The sequence below is a fragment of the Seriola aureovittata genome, chromosome 14 (assembly GCF_021018895.1).
Source record: "Seriola aureovittata isolate HTS-2021-v1 ecotype China chromosome 14, ASM2101889v1, whole genome shotgun sequence".
NCBI lineage: Eukaryota > Metazoa > Chordata > Actinopteri > Carangiformes > Carangidae > Seriola > Seriola aureovittata.
In genome coordinates this window covers 16,437,604-16,455,247 of record NC_079377.1, presented here as the reverse complement: position 1 = coordinate 16,455,247, position 17,644 = coordinate 16,437,604, and the positions used below count along the sequence as shown (strand labels likewise).

The 17,644-nt window shown below is 41.9% G+C and overlaps 1 protein-coding gene across 2 annotated transcripts in view; it reads right to left on the bottom strand.

Moving 5' to 3' along the window:
- Nucleotides 1–17,644, bottom strand: part of adam12b (ADAM metallopeptidase domain 12b) — a 76,204-nt gene that overhangs the window by 14,573 nt on the left and 43,987 nt on the right. For both annotated transcript variants that reach the window (XM_056396173.1, XM_056396174.1), the window contains exons 11-16: nucleotides 17,263–17,411; nucleotides 6,171–6,348; nucleotides 3,135–3,224; nucleotides 2,054–2,249; nucleotides 1,830–1,938; nucleotides 1,157–1,355 (exon numbers count right to left, since the gene is read on the bottom strand). In XM_056396173.1, the coding sequence (XP_056252148.1) occupies nucleotides 1,157–1,355; nucleotides 1,830–1,938; nucleotides 2,054–2,249; nucleotides 3,135–3,224; nucleotides 6,171–6,348; nucleotides 17,263–17,411 (921 nt within the window). The remainder of the gene's footprint in view (nucleotides 1–1,156; nucleotides 1,356–1,829; nucleotides 1,939–2,053; nucleotides 2,250–3,134; nucleotides 3,225–6,170; nucleotides 6,349–17,262; nucleotides 17,412–17,644) is intronic.

Below are 17,644 nucleotides of genomic sequence, written 5' to 3'. Positions count from 1 at the left end.
GGGAGACTGTAGCCAGGAGACAAGCTGACATGGCAGACAGCCATTTTGCACACAAAGCTCAAAGGCCTTTTAAGTACTGAGGGCAAGTCCTGTGAGGGGACTGAAAGAGCTTGTGGGGACTTGTAGGGACTGTGAAACGCCACCGTTTTGGTTCCTAATATGTTCAATTTATTGTTAAATTATTTATTTCTATCATGGAGAACCAAAAGGACTAGAATTTGAGGGAATACTCAGGCACAGGTATAACTCAACAACATCATCATCTCATATGTTTTCATAAGGAGAGCATAGAGGCAGGAGCGAACAGCAACTTTTGCATTAGTGATGTTCTGAGCAGGGAAGCTAACATGCAAATGTGTCCAGGTGCTATAGAGTTGTTTTGAAAATATTTACCTACTTACTGATATAAAGCAGCAGAGGTGGTTAGTCAAACTGCCCATATGTGCCCCATGTCATCTGCTCTCACAACCAGTTTGCCATTAATGTAAGACTGAGTACAGGCCTTGTAACCTCACCCGGAGAGACAGTTAAGGAGGGAAGTCCTCCAGAAACCAAAAACGGGAGGCCTCTTGCTTTTGGCAGGAAGAGGCCCTGATGTCACTGTTGCTGTGTGAGAGGTTTTGAGGTAGGCACATAAGAGGAGAAAAGTTGAGAGGGACACCTAATAAAATAACTGGTTGCCATAAGGGTCTTTCCAGCCCTGAGCGTGATGTGTAGTGCACATCTGGATCACTGGATTCACTCAGGAGTTAATTTCATTAGTGCTTTTCTTTAGGAAGGGCTGCCCCTGTGTGTCTGCCTTGGCTCCGTGCTGCAGTTCTATCTGCCAGCACCCAGAGGAGCACTACTCTAGGCACATGCAGTTGTCAGTGTTTTGGGGTCTCCAGAGATCAAATAATATAGCTGCAAGGAAATAAACAACAAACTAACAGCTAAAATCTATAGAAATAATATTAACATTGAACAATCAGAAAATAGCAAAAGGAGACCTCAGGATGACAGAGGCTCATACATTTCTGGTGCATATAATGTGATTAAACGGTGTATGTTGAATCGTGATATTGAGTCATGAGCATTGTCTATCCTACTCAAGATAGAATTAAATATAACCCCATGATCCGTCTCTTTGCTATTAAATGATATACTGATCCCTCACCATGCCGTCTCCACACTTTGTACCAGCCAGAACCAGTCCAGGGTCGGGCATGTCGTCACCAAGGTAAACGTGTGTTCCTCGACAGAGAATACGCCCTCCTTCTTGTAGCGGGATGTTAGTTTCGATGGAAACAGCGTTTGTTCCGATCACTGGTCGGTTGGCTCCTCCCTGGCACTGAATTTTACCACACTTTGCATCCCTGCATGCAACACACACACAGAAACACCCATATGTGCACACAGTGAGATTGAAAAAGATAATTAAAAAAAGCCTAAAACATAGAGGCCTGTCAATGACAGACAAAGATAAGTAACTGTAGAGAAAGATGAAAGACCGCTGCAGAGAGCTGCAGCACTGCAGTCCTCCGGTCATTAAAGCAATTACATCAATTAACAAAGGGCTTGATTACAGAATTCACCCAAAGGGAGATCTTTAGAACAATTAGCTGACAAGAATAGCACGAAATGATTCATGAATACTTTCTCAGACCGTAATTAGCTACTATCATACTTAAGTTACATTTTTCACCCGTGTAAACTTTTGTTTGAAGACCACATGTCAGATTCTACAACAGAATGATGATTGCTAATGACACCACTTAAGCTAATCAGTTGTGTTTTGCACAGACGTTTCTCTGTACCTCTGCTGCGCCAGTGCAGCTGCGGAGTCTTACCTTGCATCACATTTGGCAAAGGAGCCTTTGGAGTCCTTCCCACAATTCCCGTAAGGATCCCCTGCAGAGTTGACTCGCTCAAAGCAGATCCCAGGGGCGGGCTTGGCTCCTGCATGCAAACACAACCAAGGAAAATACAAAATCCAATCATCAATATGAAGTGAGAGATATATCAACTGAAAGAGAAGATTATTTACACAACTTATTAGAGGATGTTGATTTACCAGGTCCCCACAGGGTGATGCATTGTTGCTCATGAGTCTGGCAGATGCCGTTGTAGCAGTAGCCTTCAACATTGTGGCAGGCGTGCCCATCATGCAGATAAACGTTGGCTGGGCAGTGAGGGTTGGCACCAGTACAAAACTCTGGCAGGTCACAGGAGTTACTGGTCTCTCGACACAGGGTGCCAGCCGGCTTGAGCTGTAAACACATATAGCACAGTACAGTTAAACAAACAGTTAAAATGCGAAGAGGCTGGAGAAGATTTATTGACTGCTCTGACATCAGAAGCTCACATACAGTATATTGAGGTTATTTTCTTTCGTTTCGTTGTGCAAAACAAAGAAGACAACACACATTTAACACAGTATTTTTCTGCATACTTAACCTTTTGCTGGTCTGGCCTTTTCATTAATATGAAGGCTGTCCTTCCACACTTGCATTGTGCCGTAAATGTTACAGAGATGTCCGACCCCGTAAGTAATTGTATGGTACTGATGTCTCGTACCACAAGGTCAAAGATTCTTTTGTGTAAAGAAAAGGAATCAAAGTCTTGCATTGAAATGGAGGTCTGAACAGAAATATTTTTAAGGACACAATGAGCAGACTTATGCGTTTAATCATCTTCAACAAATTTTATAAGAAAAGACTCGCATCTGAGAAAGAAAAAGGTTTCCACGTCAAAGCAAAAACTACTAGTAAGTAGCTAGAAGCAAACTTTATGCAATCCAACTTGAGAACTTTCAATTGAAACTTGTCTATTGAGATAACATATACAAAGTTGGAATGAACTGACCTGAGATATTAAATTATATACGAAGACACACTATTGTGAGACTCTTAATAACCTACCAGAGAGAATTAAGAGAGTTTCAGAAAGTTTCAGGCTTTGTACTCGAGTTTAGAAATGAAAAACGTCCATCTCTGCAGAGTAAAGCTTTGAAAATACAATTTCATAATAAAGTTTCCAAAGTTTTTTTTAAGCTATTGGAAAGGTATATGTGCATTTAAATTGGGAAAGATCGGGAGATCCAAGGTGGAAGGATAATACATGCGACAGACCCAAGATTGCATGAAAAGTCTTACCCTGCAGTCTTCACAGCACTGTCCATGGGCGCACACGGCATCTCCCTTGAGGGTACATGTGGTGGCGTTGCAGCATGGGTTCATACATTCCTGAGGATGAGGGAGAGAAAACAAAATAGTTAACAACATGTGGACCTCATCACCGCTCTGTCAGTTTGCTCTTGTCAGATCAAGACTTCCAGGTCAGGGGAGCACACTTCCTGCCCGGGGACTCCCACCCTGACCTGAAAACCATTGGATGGAGACTGTATTAACTGAAACTCATGTGATCTGGATTTGGGGAACTCTGTAGACCTGTAGAGTTTAGTACTCTGACCCAAGTGGGGTCAAAAAAGTGAGAGCTGCGAGGCAGAGGAGAAAACGATAGGAATCAGGTGTAGCATTTGGAAGGGTCTGTGTTAAGGGCTTCAACTGAGATTTGATGGGGAAAGATGTGTCCGAGTTGACTATTAGGGTGCCACGGACAGGAGCGGGAGTGGGTACTGAAAGCCCTTAAGAGGAGAGGATTGTAGCCACTTTGACACAATGACAAGGATCAGTTGGCGGCTGGCAGAAAACGCCAAGAGGAGAGGAGGATACACAAGGAGAAGTTGAAATGGGAATAATGTTATAAAAGACTTCAGGGAGGTGTTGAGATGTTTCCCCTTTATTGGATGCCAAAACACATCAGCTTTGTTTTCCAAGTGGTGTCATGCATTGCACTATCACGCAGAAAATAACTCCCACTATCATTTATCTTCCGTCAACGTGGCTGTTTTACGTGTGGGGCTCTTAGGTTGAGGCGAGATGTGCTGAAGGTTGGGAACTGGAGGCAGCTGGATTGGTGGATGTCTGACTTTCAGTTGATGTGAGGTTTTATAGGAGGTTGGCTGTTTACCTCTTGGCCCTGACATAAGCGTATTGTTTGGAGAGGAGAGAGAAGGTTGCTTTCATCTCTCAGTCTAAGTGGGCTGGCAGATCAAACAAGCGGACCCTCTGTGGCGACATTATGGAGGTTATGCAGGGGCAAGCTGGCAAAAATACTACCTAGAGCTGCGTCTAAATTATGGAGTCCATAGTCATAACAGCACCTTACTAAATAATAAAAACCTACTGTTGAGTCAGTCAGGTTTAAAGAGTCCACTCACCAAAATTGCAAAAAAGTTATTACACTCAAATAGCAATATCACTTTGGATCTGGTTCCCAGTTGGTAATAAACTGGATTTTGTTAAGCCCCAATGCTAACGAACCTCTTATCAAACCTTTTCTCTCTTTGTTCATTAGGATAATGCTGGCAGGCTCAGTTAAGCCGGTGTTGAACACAAATTTTACTGGTTGAAATGACAAACAGCATCCGTGGCAGGGTCATCATCAGCTGTAGCTAATGAACGTTCATTCGGTAACGGCTAAAATTTAATCTTTCCCGCTGTCTGATGAATGTGCTGATGGGAAGCTGGGGAATTTACACATCAAAGATCATGTGTGAGAGGAAAGGAAGCCTCTAACACCGCTCTACAACTGTGAGTAGACTGTGTGTTTTTGTAGTTCAACTCGCCACCATTTCTCTAAAGAAATCAAATCACGCCAGTTTCAGAGAAAAAAATGCTCATTACTTTTACACTTATATCAACAATTTAAGCTTATCAATGTAACAGCTCTGCACCAGGGCCTCTGCTATTCAAAGTAAGTAGCTCATGAATAATAAGGCATTAAAGTCAGTAAGCTACAACAGTTTCAATCTGTCAAATATATATTTAATTAACCGTTCATATCTTGTGCTGATCTCATTTTCAGGTTAAAGCTACAGTTTGTGAATATCAATTAAGCTGCCACTAAGACCTATAGTGTTTCTGCCTTCTCAGTCGACAAAAGGTAAATACTGATCTGAATCTTTGAGTTCTAGTTATCTATAACTTTAGTGAACTACAAATATTCAAAGCTAAATCATAACGTATAATTATAGCAGAAGCAAGAAGATCAAATGGGGCAAAACGTGTCTGACAGAGCTGAAACAATTAGTCAATCAATGTAGAATATATGATAACAATCAGCATGATGTATTGTTCGAGTCATTGTTGTTCAAGCAAAAATGCCTCACGTTCAGTGATGATCTAACTTCTCAGATGACAGGAATTGCTGCTTTTCTTTGTTTAGATATTGAACGTTTATGGGTTTTCGATGTTGGTTGGGAGGTGCATTTTTCACTTTTCATAATGCTCTCCAGGAACTCCATCACTCATGAGAGATTTACAACGATATATTCAACAACAAATCTCCTTTGGTTTTAAGATCCTTGAGACACACAGCTGCCTTAGCTACAGCTGAGTGATACCTGCTCCCCACATGTGATTCTCACTTCACTTTCTGAGGCACCCTGCAGCGTGCACGTGTGTGTCTGTGTGTCTGTGTGTGCGCAAGAGAAACAAAGCTTGTGTTTCGTGAGTGGATGCATGCATCTGAGCGTGCCTGGTTGTTTGGGTGGCACAGCCAAAGAAAGCTTATTTCAGCTTTCGACCCGATTACACTTTTCTTTGTTTCCTTTGTCACAAAGTTGGACAGTGCTTTGATTAATGGGCCTTCAATGAGGATATGACATCACCGTGGCAGACTGTCAGAACGCTGTTCAGCACATGTGGAAGACCGATAGAAGGTGTGACGTAAAAAAAAAAGAAGAAAAAAAGAAAGGTACTTATATTAGGTCTCTCAGGTGGTTTGCTGAGCTTTTAGACTTTTTTTGTACAGCAGGTCTTGGTGCTTTTAAGCCGCAATAACAACATCAGTTTCAAGAGAAGGTTTAACTTTAAGTTTGTTGTGGTTTACGTAGGGAGGGGAGGTTCTGAGTGACCTGTTGGCACTTTCAGTGCTTGGAATCATATCGTCTACACTTCACAGACTCTTGACTTGAAATCTATTTTCTGAACATTTGTTTGTGTTTTAACTTTTGTTTATCCAGCAAAAACATTTTCTTTTATACGCACTGTTTCCAACCACGGTGTTGGAGACTGATCCACTCCACAGGAGCAGTTGAGGATGAAGGTGTTTGCTCTCAACTTTACCTCTGCCTCCCCGCAGTCGCACTCCTCTCCTTCCTCCACGTAGCCATTGCCGCACTTCTGTCCACCGTAGAGCACCTTGACCTCAGGCATGTTGTACAAACACATGCCTACACCTTTCTCCAGACTGGCAGCGAGGTCCTTCTTACTGCATGTGCTGAACACTGTTGGGAATGGATACCTATGGGATGAATGGAAGAACAAGGTGGACTGAAATTAAAGCACGAGGAGACATATTAAAAAAATCAAACAGATTTGCCCGAGATGCAGAAAAAAAAAAATCCTGCTTCATGTGTGGGTTTTAACTGTTCCGAAACCAAAATGATCTCAAGAAAAGTGGCCTCAATCATCCTGCTGAAGCAGAATGCAGACAGAGCTTTCACTGAAACCTTTCTTCAATCTGCTCATTCAAGAGGCCTTTTCACACAAATTTAATGGTCTACTGACACCGTATGAGCTCCAGTTCAAGAGATTTTCAATCCTACTCAATACATAAACGGGCCATCGAATGTCCAGAGAAACATTTTCTCTGGCAGCCACATTTTCAAGAGGCATATCCTGGCTGGAGCAGGACAATTTAAGCAACTGGCCGGAGGGAAGGGAATGAGGAGGTGTATGTTTGATGTGGATGACTTGTGTGTGTGAGCATGTGTGTACATGAAACCCTGATAAAATAGCAAGCCCCAAACCACATAATTTCTACTGCATTAATTTCACTCCCTGGTATCACTTACCTGAAGTGCTGACTAATGTCTAATTTAGTGAGGAAAGAAATTGGATTTCGTATTGAAAAAGAGAAAATGTTACAGATGAAACTGTGCGATGTGCCAATAACAGCTGTGAAGCCCGAGGGAATTGCCGTCCTGCTCGAGTGAGTTTCAGTGAGTCTGAGAACCAAGGACCAGAAATAAATAGAAAGAAAGAAAGGGAAAGAGACATGAAGAGTGAAAAACAAAAATAATATGGAGACACGTAGACAAGAAGGCGACAGAAAACAGGATTATACACAGTGATAACAGAAACAAGACATGAGGTATGGACAAAGGGACGGACAACCTTTTATGGAGAGAAAAAGAAAGGAAGAAAATCATGGAACGTGCAGAAAAAATGACAGAAATCAAGCTGTTTAACCAGGGGCAGGGCGAGAGGGGTGGCGCCAAAATGACCCCATAGAGACGCCAAAGGACCACAAAATAGCACAAAACGACGAACAGATGCAAAACGTCCACAGTCAAAAAATACCCACAGAGAAGAAAGACCAAAAGGGACGCAAAATAACTACAAAGAGATGCAAAAATGACAACAGAGACCAAAACCAACAATGAAGAGATTCAAAATGACTACAAAGAGCCGTAAAATGACCACAAAGACACAGTAAGGGAGGAACACGACCACACAGACAAATGGCAGAAATCTTGCTGCTCAACCAGCGGCAGGTCTGGAAAGATGGCAGAGGACGGTTGGGGGGTCTTTTAGATGCCTGTGTTCAGGGGGCCCATCGTCTCATATAGGTTATTTTCTTCGCATTCATTTATTACGCTGAATAAACAAGAGTAAGTATTAATAACACATTGGCTTCGTGCATTTTAGTCGTCATTTTACAAAATATGAAGCCCCTGTTTAGGTGTGCTGCAGTCTGGTCACTCCACTTCAAACATTTCTATACCCACCTCAGTGCTTCACCGCCTGTAAGACCCATGTCCTGTTTCAACCTCTCTAAACACATTGGCAGTATGAAACACAAGCCACAGGACACACATTTCCTAAAACACAGTGGATGACAGCAACATAACCAAGGCTCGACCCCGTGCTCCGTGCCAGCTAACAAACAAAAACAGAATCACAGAGGGACTGACACAGAAAAGCAGGCTTTGGGGCGTAAAATGAGTATCTCACACAGTCATGGTGGGACATAGTCTCGCTTCAAAAAGAGGATGTGGAGGATATGGGGTAACAAGGAGCAATGGCTAGCAGAGAGGATTGGCAGACGTGGTATAGAGAGAAGCAGCTGGCATCGGAAGCTTGAAAAGCTTGACTTCAGACAGAAACATGTCATACACGTACTTATGCAGCGATAGACTGACTGGGGTCTTCAAACGCAACGGGGCGTGGAGACTGTCTGCAAAGCTTGCGGCTTGACAGGGCAGATTTGTGAAAATTCAACATTACACAGAATATGTTTGTGGAGCCTGGCGATGGACAGAGGTCGGGTGGGGGGGGTATGTGATGCTTTGCCTGTGCCTAAGGGGGATTTGGCTGCTGCAACTACATGGATATTTCACTGCTGTTAGTTGACTATAGTGAAGCTCCTCCTGAGGGGACTGGAGATAACGGTGGAGGCATTCAATGGGAAGGAAATCTGTTTTTTGTTTTTTTCCAAAAGAACACAGATTTCCCAAGAACATAGAACACAGAAAAACATCCTCTTCTAACAGGCACCCTTGGGTGAAACAGCTATGTCCACTTCACTCAGACTGTCCACCTTTGAGTGTCGGCTGCTTTCATCTCTCACTGACCAAAAGGCAATCGACCTGTCTCTGTCCCCCCTTGTCTGCCCCCATAATCCACTTGTTAGAGTCTTTTTAGTCATAAAAAGAGCTTTGCTGCCTTGTGCACGGGGACCCTGCACCAAATCAAGGATAGACAGACTATGCAGATCAGACTACGACACAGAGCAGACCGACCCCCTTGTAAATAACATGGGCTGCCACTGATAACAGAAGACAGACATGTTTCAGGATCAACATGAGTGGATGGAATGTGCACGAGGAGTAAACAGAGTCTGTTCTCAATAAACTGGCATTAATAGTAAACGTTGAGACAGTTGTCAGTTGGAGATTTCTGAGGGAAAATCAGGTTTCTATTGACCAAATTGGACCCACATGGAAAGTATTACAAACATCCAGTGGATACATGTAGGCTATGCTAAAATCAACATGAATTCAGGTCTGAGCTCCAGCAGTATGAATACAGCCACAGCTTTGTTTGAGGCGGGCGCAGAAGAGAGCATATGTTTTGAGGAGTTAACTCCTCTTTGCAGACCATTGACTGATTTATCTACTAAAACACTGTATGCAAAAACACATTTAATCATCAGGGGCTAACCTGTCCAAGCATCTGTCCACTACGACTACTATAAAATATCGTGCAACCCTCCCATTGGTTTCATGATATATAACTAGGGCTAACATAGTTTGCATTTGGTTTATTTTCGTTTCTTTACTGCTTAGTTTCAGTTATTGTTTTTGTTGCAACAGTAACATTCATATAATTTATTCTGTAGCTTAATATTGTAGAGTTTTGGTATATTGTAAATGCAATCTGGATAATTATCATTGGTCACACCTGTGAGTTGAGGGGATTGTTTTTTGGTCTGTGGGCTTGAGTCAGCCCCTCTCTTGAGCCATTTAATGTGCTGCTTCCATCTGTAAGTTGTGTGCTTTGACTCAACTGTATCAACTAAAAATGTTCAGATAAAAATAAAAAAGCTCTGTAAACCTGTTGGGACTGATGTTGCTGTTCATTTCACCACTCTACACACACTGAACTGCTGGTTGTCATCTTGCAAAAGTCTTATTCCACCAAAGACCTTACAGATGTATACCAGTAAATGTCAGCCAAAGTTGACCCACATAAAGAAAAACTAAGCCATTATGGACTGAATTGAATTGAAATGACATTTAAAGCCAATTAAATACAATCTGTACAAGTAAGTAATTAAGATGTGCTCGGTTATTCATATGCTTGAAAATATTTAAATTATTTTTTGGAGTGTTTTATGCTTTTATTGGACAGTGACAGTGGAGACAGGAAATAAAGGGAGAGGGAGCAGGGGAATGACATGCAGCAAATGGTCCGGGCCAACATGAGTCGAACTGGGGACTTGCTGCTAACCACTGAACTGAAGTCCAGTGTGGCCAGTGGTCGTGTAAGAACAGGGCTTTGATAATCGAGCGGCGCCACTAAATTGTAGCCGACAACCCTCCAGGTTACAGGTGCCTGGTAACACAGTATCTGTTACCAGGTGTCCAGGGATGCTGCAAGAATATCTTACTTCTTCGTCACCAACTGCCCGGTGCAGTTCTTAATGACAATGAGCAGATACACGTGTACTGTCCAGACATGGACTAACATAAATAAATGACTCTGAGTTGTGGCGGTGGTTTCCAAGTGTTTTTGTGCCATCAGCTGAATGTCAGGATGGAAATCGATTTATTCAATAGGAAAAGACAGCAGTAAATTACTGTTCACTTGTTATGTAATGCAAGATGCTGACTGCAGAAATATGCATCAGTGCAATGAGCATTGCAACTGGACAGTGGTTTGTTGGTGAACTGTAACTTTGAAATGGTTTCTCTCTAACATTAAATATCCATGACTAAATAAGTGAAAATTAGAGATAAAGAAAAAAAAATATTATTACATTAAAACAGTTATCTGTTAAAAGTTTAATGCTAACAGAAGCTAATTTACCTCATCAAGACGGTGTGGGTGTGGTTTGATCAGATTTGAGTCCCACCCACCAAAATCCAGTAGAACCAGAAGAACTCAATGACAATAAATGTGAAATCATAACTGTTCAAACATTGGCTGAAAATTGTGTCTTCATGTAGGACCTCATTACTCAGAGTAAGAAGGTGACTGAAAAATGTTTTCAGGGCCTATAATTATTTTTCCCAACTGAAGCGCGGATGCAGTTAAATATTAGTGTACCTTCTTTCTAACCACAGCTACATTTCAAGAAGTGCAGTGTTGGCAGGCAATTCAGACATTTGTAAGAAATGAAAAGGATTTAAGTCAACAACCATGCTCACAGGACCAGGAGTTTAAAAAAAAAAACCTATAAAAAAAGACACCCCATAAATCAGCATTAAATAATTTAGGAACAGCTCCAATGTGCAGATCTCAGTCTGCAACAGACCCACATCGAGGGTGTGTATTATCACAGCTGAGACCACACGCCTGCTCTGCTGTCCAGGAAATTAGTCGAGCAGCGAGTGTAGGTTTCCCTGGATAATATTAGCTTAAAGCCCTGCACTCTCTCCAGGTGTAGTTAGCTGGGGTGGAACTGTTATGGCTGCGCACAAAAGTTACACAAAATCTAATTAGGAAGCCCCTTTTTGGCTGTTGTTACTGTTTGAAAGGCAAATATGTCATTCACATTGAGAGTAACACACTGCTAAAGATACTGATACTGACACTGACAGAGAGAAATGTGTGGCACTATCTCACAGACTAGACTCAGTCAGTGAAGCTGCCATATAACAGAGAAGGTAAAAAACCCTCCAATGTTATCTGCTCATTTTTTATTGGCCTTTCCTAATGTATGACAAATCTGTCATAGAAGATGTAAAAAAGAAAAGGGAAGAACAGATATTAACCCTTCCCATGTTGACTTTCTCTCTGAAAGTCAACAATGCATGCTTCACTAGGTTTTACCATCTGCTGTCTGAGCTGCCTATACGCCACAATGATGACTGTAGTCCTGCTTTCTCATTAATTGGACAGTAAATGTGCTTTAGCATCGGACAACTTTACAGGGGAAGCTCCTACTATATAGCAGCGAGTTGCCTATCAGCTTCTCTCGGAACATACAATCTGCTCAGGTACATAGCGGGAGAGCTAGACTCAAACCAAGCTTTCAAAGAATACAGTTCTGACTACAACAGCTTATCTGTGAGCATGTACTGGAAGTGCAAACATGAGTGCACAAACATCTATTGCAAAACCACTTTAGCCTTCCTTCCCCCGCTTGTCAGTCACTCAATGCTTAGAGGACCCAATCATGTACAGCTCTCTTCACTTTACATAATTGAGCAGATGATCTACCCCCCCCCAAAAAAAAAAAAACTGATTATACTATTACACAACTGTCAGACCTATTTATCACATGAAACACAGGCCTTAAATTAATGATTTAAAGGTGTACTTAAGAAGCGATTTAGTACTGCATCTCCATAAAGTTGGGGGATACACAAGGGTCTGATTATAAAATAACAGACAAAAAAGTGAAGCAGCTAAATTTTGTCCCTAGTATGGATCCCATAACACGACTCAGCAAAGGAGGCAGCCTTTTCATAGTAACTTACAAAATGATCTTGTAGCATTCAGCCGAGCTCTTATTGACAGTGCACTGAGATGCAGAGATACAGTCTCCTGTGCACCGAGCAGCTTTTCCTGGATCTGAAGCCATATGTGCAGTGCAGATGATTCCTGTCAGTTTAATCATCTCAGCATATGAGGCCGGTGGGTTCAGAGGAGGAGGAAACGTCAGTCTGGATGGGGAGTGAAACGGCTCTGTAAACAGTGTAGGCACTGGTTACATGAGGGGCTCTTCCTTTTGTGGGCTCTCAGGCCGACATCAAGCTGTCTCTACTGCTGTCTATGCTGCACCACAGACTGACATGTATTTAGGTCGAGCTAAGCAGGAGCGACATGTCTGACCTTTCAACAAATGTTAGGCTGCAACACTGGCAGGAGCCTATGGTGATTAAATATCAGGAGGAAAAGCAAAACACAAGCTAAATTTACTGCAAACATTTACCCACTGGCAACCTCACAAGATTTCTCCCTCCTCTCCACAGCAGATGATGACATTTTGTACCTTCTCACCTCACTTGCACTCTGTCACTTCGACAAGAAAATAACAAGAGTCACAAGCTCCCTCATATTGTCTTGACGAAGTATTCACCTCTTGGCCTCGAAGTCGAGCCACCGCTCCCTGCTGTGCTTCACCTTTCTTCTGAGTCACACATACAGACACAGGAAAGCACTTTTGAGCTTTCTCCCCACGTTCATATGATGCAACTCTTAGCTCAACTTCTAAAAGACATCTCCACTTCAAAATGTCCATGTAAACTCTGTTCCCTTCCTCTGTCCCTCAAATTTCCACTCATTGTTTTGACACAAATCTCCCGTGGCCGGTCTCATACGCCTGTCATCGTTGTCCATGTGTACCTAAATAATTCCTTCACTGTCATCTCTCTCCTGTTTGTCTCTCACTCTCAACTCTACCTCTCCTGTGTTTCCCCTCCTGCTTTACCACTGAGGGAAATAAAAGGCAAATAAAACCACTGCTTCCTCAACGCTGCCTGTCTATCCAGGCATAAAGCACCTCTCTGCGGATCTCTCTTTGTGCCCTGGCCCTGATTGCAGCTGGCAGCGTCACTGATAATCATGTCATTTAGATGCAGCCTGTCCTCTCCTCCATTAGCAAGTCTAAGCTAAGAGTATCCCAAACACACAGTCAAATGAGCTTCCCTGTTTTACAACGATGTGTTTGACATTCTGAAGGCATCTGGGATGAGGGTCAAGGGAAGGCTGGTAATATAAAAAGAGAAAAATGAAAAGAAAAGAAAAAATAAATAAATAAACTTGGGTAAGTTGATAATTTTCCCCATTTAAGCTGGCATAGAAGCTCTGGAAAAAATGTTTCTTATGACAAACTTAAGACTATGAGCTCTCTGTGGCTTAAAGTCTAACGCAGCTCAACTGATATCATCTAAACAACAACATTGTCTAGACAACACAGTTGATCTCTCACCCTTAACATAAAAAATAAAAACAAAGGAAGCCCATGTAAGAACATTTTAAAGAGAGTTTAAAGTAGTATTGTTTGATTTATTTGGCCTCCTGGAAGCAGCTGTGATAAGCTGTTAACACACCATGACACATGAACGAACGTCTTAGTGAAAAAATTGCTAGTTTACACGTCCAGCAGACACAGAGCAACATAAGCATTTATTTTGAGTCAAGTTTCTGTTCACGTGATGAATGCAAGTCCAATATTCACTCTCCCTTTTAGCTCTGTGTTCGCCCTCCACCATCTTCTCAGGGAAATATCTGGCTCTTTAACGGTTCACCAGCTAGTTGCTCAGTGTGCCTGTCGTCTCTTCCTGGGCAGGGAGCATACAGTGGGTTTATCACAGTGGTGACAGTTAACCAAATTGTAAAGCTGCAGGTCATAAAACCAAAAACAATGAGCTGGAAGACACTAAAACACAACACTGAGTTGGGTGATAAATCTCTGTGATAATAACTACATGACAAGGCCCTTTATGTCTCATGTAAAAGACGTTGAATTACCTTGTTGTTGAAAGGTGCTCTAAAATAAATTTGCCTTTCTTTCATCTTTGACATCTCTGAGACACCTCAGCTGACACTGGGCGAGGGCAGTGTACACCCTGGACAGCTCACCAGTATCACAGGTCTAACGTATACAAACAAACAAACATTCACACGCATATTCACACCTTCACGCAATGTAGAGTCACCAATTATCCTAAGGAGGAAGCTGGAATACCCGAAGGAAACCCACGCAGGCAGGGGGAAAACATGCAAACTACACACAGAGAGGTTTGAACCCAGTACCTTCTTGCTGTGAGGCAACCGTGCCGCCCACTTATAAGAATCAATGAAGTCCATTAAATGTTATAGTCATCTTCACTGAGCACAAACATACAGTCTGCAATGAACAATGGTCAATGCAAAATTAAAATATTAATAATTAAATAGGGAAATATTGATACTTGGAGTCAGTGTATCAACACAAAATTGCCAGACAAAATGTCAGCATACACAGTGTATGGATTTATCCTGCACTCTTTACTTAGCAAACAGAGGAGCGAGTTTCAGAATGAAAGGTCACTGATCACCTCTCTCAACTATTAATGTGTCTAATCTCATAATTATGTAGCAGACAGTGCTGAGAGGGAGCGTCTGTGCTTCATTAACCTATTCTGTTACCAAGAATTCGATAACGCCATCACTCATTCTAACTCATTTAGATCAGTCATTTTTCTAAACTCTCTGCATGACGACATTCGATATCTTTGGCCGCTGACGCACTACAGCAAAGTCGTCACATCACTACACTGAGTGCATGTTTAAAAACTACACTGCATAAATCCAGTGGTGCTCTGTGTGCATTATGCATTTTTTTTTCTCTGGAATAAATGTTGTAGAATGAGAACAGCAGGATGAGCTCACTGTTGCCAGTGGCTGTACAAACAAACACAGTTTCTGAGGCCCCCCCCCCCCCACACCCTCCCTCTTTCTATTTGTACAGTAAAAGGTCATTCAAGTTTTTCTGGGACAGTTCTGGAACATAGCAAAGTTATATATTCATGTGTTTTTCAGCAGATTTTGTGGCATTTTGAAGGATGTGCTCAAAAAACCATCTGTTGTTTTTTTCCACTGCATCTCTGCTTATTTTATCTTCTTTTAATGTCAGTTTTTGATAACAATGGCCACAACTAGGGCCTGGAAATCTTTTCACAGATTTTAATGTGGCTCACTGCTCTCAACTAAGGTGTGTCAGCGCTTAGTATATCATTGTTAATGTCATTTTAATTAGGCCGCTGTACTGTAACAGCTGTATTTACCCTTTTCTACATTTCTCAAGAGTCTATTCTTCTGCTTGTTTGTCCATCTAATTCACAGTTTCCTTCCTGTGTCTTTGACTCATGCAGCCGCTTCACATTAAGGCTCAATGTGAAAACAAACTGGGCTCACAAATCCTAGCAATTACCAATTGGCCTGGTTCAGTGTAGAGCCTGACTGATGCCGATATTGATGTTTGGAATAAAAAAAAAAATCCTATAACTCTTTATCGGCTGATAGTAATGTTTTACAAAAACACATAACATACACAAACAATCTTGATATGAATCCTATGTTTCGTTCTTTTTATTGTGAATTTGATACATAATTGAATTCACTGAAGATGTGGGCCTGATCCGGGCATCCGGGTCCTGTGTGTGGCTGTGAGATTTCTGGACAGGTGTTTTTAATACACTTTCAAGTGTGTTTTTGATCCTAATCTTCTGTCAGACAAGATCACAGTTGAACAAGCTACAGTTGCTTCTATAGTCAGACTGTTTGCTTGTGATGACTGATTCTCCTCTAAGTGAAAAAGACTCCACCATCACCTCATAAACACTGGCTGGACACTCCAACATACTACGAGCATACTACTCTTGGCTCAACCAGAAAGTTTTATAAGACTTTGCAACCTTTCCTGCTGCATTATCAAAACCGCACAAATCCCCATTAACGTGCATTGATATTATCAATATGTAAGATAGACGTGGGCTGGGGTTGTTGTTTGTGTTTCTGTGTGAGCTGCTTCTCTGTTTGTCTGTATTTTGAAAACTCAACAAAATATTTCAATACCAATAGTAACTGTCTTTCAGCCTTTTTTCTCTGTCTTCTTCACAGCGTTGTGGAATTTATCCATCAGACAAACCAGACTGGCACCAGACCAAGGGTGAAATCTGGTATTGCGCTCTGGGTTCGCCTTATCTGCTTGCTGTTTACTAACAGTCACAGAGTCCATCACTTGCAGCAGCACTGTTATCTCAGCGACCCAGGCAACACGAGCAGAATGCTAGTGCAGCTGCTTTATTCGCAGGCCAATGTGTGTCTGTGTGTCTTTCTGTGTGAGTGTGTGTTTGAGCCCTCTCTCATACATCAACACATAAAACAATGGAGCATCATGTACAGATAAAAATGATCCAGCCTGTGCAACTAGTGGAGCTTAATTTATCTTTTATGACTGTTCAGGTGCAGAAGAAGTCACTAATTTATTCAGAGAGGTAAAGTCGACAAACATTTAAATCCTGTAGCTGTGTGAAACAAGGCTTTTAAAGGGTAATTGTTTAATGGCTCTAAATCAAAGCCCACAAAAGGGAGAAACAGCCTAAAGTCACAATTTTAAACCTTTGTCTGTGCTAATGTTTTTAAATCTGAGGGTACTTTTACCAACTTTGTTCCCTTCAAGATTTTCCAAGAGTAGACCATAAATTGAAAATCGTAATTATGGAAAAACACTGATCAAATCAGCCCCAAACTGCAATCTAAATACATAAAATCTACTGATGAAATGCTAAAAGAAAAAGATAAAAACATAATTATTGCAATGACAGTGTGGTGCAGAGGACATTTAATTTGAATTTTTCTACAAGTTACAGCTGCCTCAAACAGCCCAGCAGCATAAACATGCATCACATTCTTCTTATGCTTTAATCATAAGGCTTGTGCATTGTAATCTCCTCATGGGTACTGTTGTGTAGGGAGAAGGACAAAAGAATCTCACCCTGTAGAGGGGGTCATGATGCAGCCTCCACGATCAACAGTCATCCTGCAGCCACAGCCGCGCTCTGGGGTGTCGTGGTTCATGCCAAAATTGTGTCCCAGTTCGTGTGCCAAAGTCACGGCTGCACCCAGGGGGTTCTCAGAGTGATCCTACAGTACGGGGGAAAAAAAAAAGGGCAACCCAGAACATGAGATCATGCAAACCATGTGTAATCCTGTATATTGCAAGTTCAATCAAAGTTCTCAGAGCAAGCTTTGTATAAAAAGCTAACCAAAGTGAAGAGCACAAAAAAAGAAGACAGAAAACACAAAGTTCAAAGAAGACGCTGCAGATTCCAGAAACAGTTCAGTAACTGTCCGAACTGCCCCCCCCTCATCCTTCT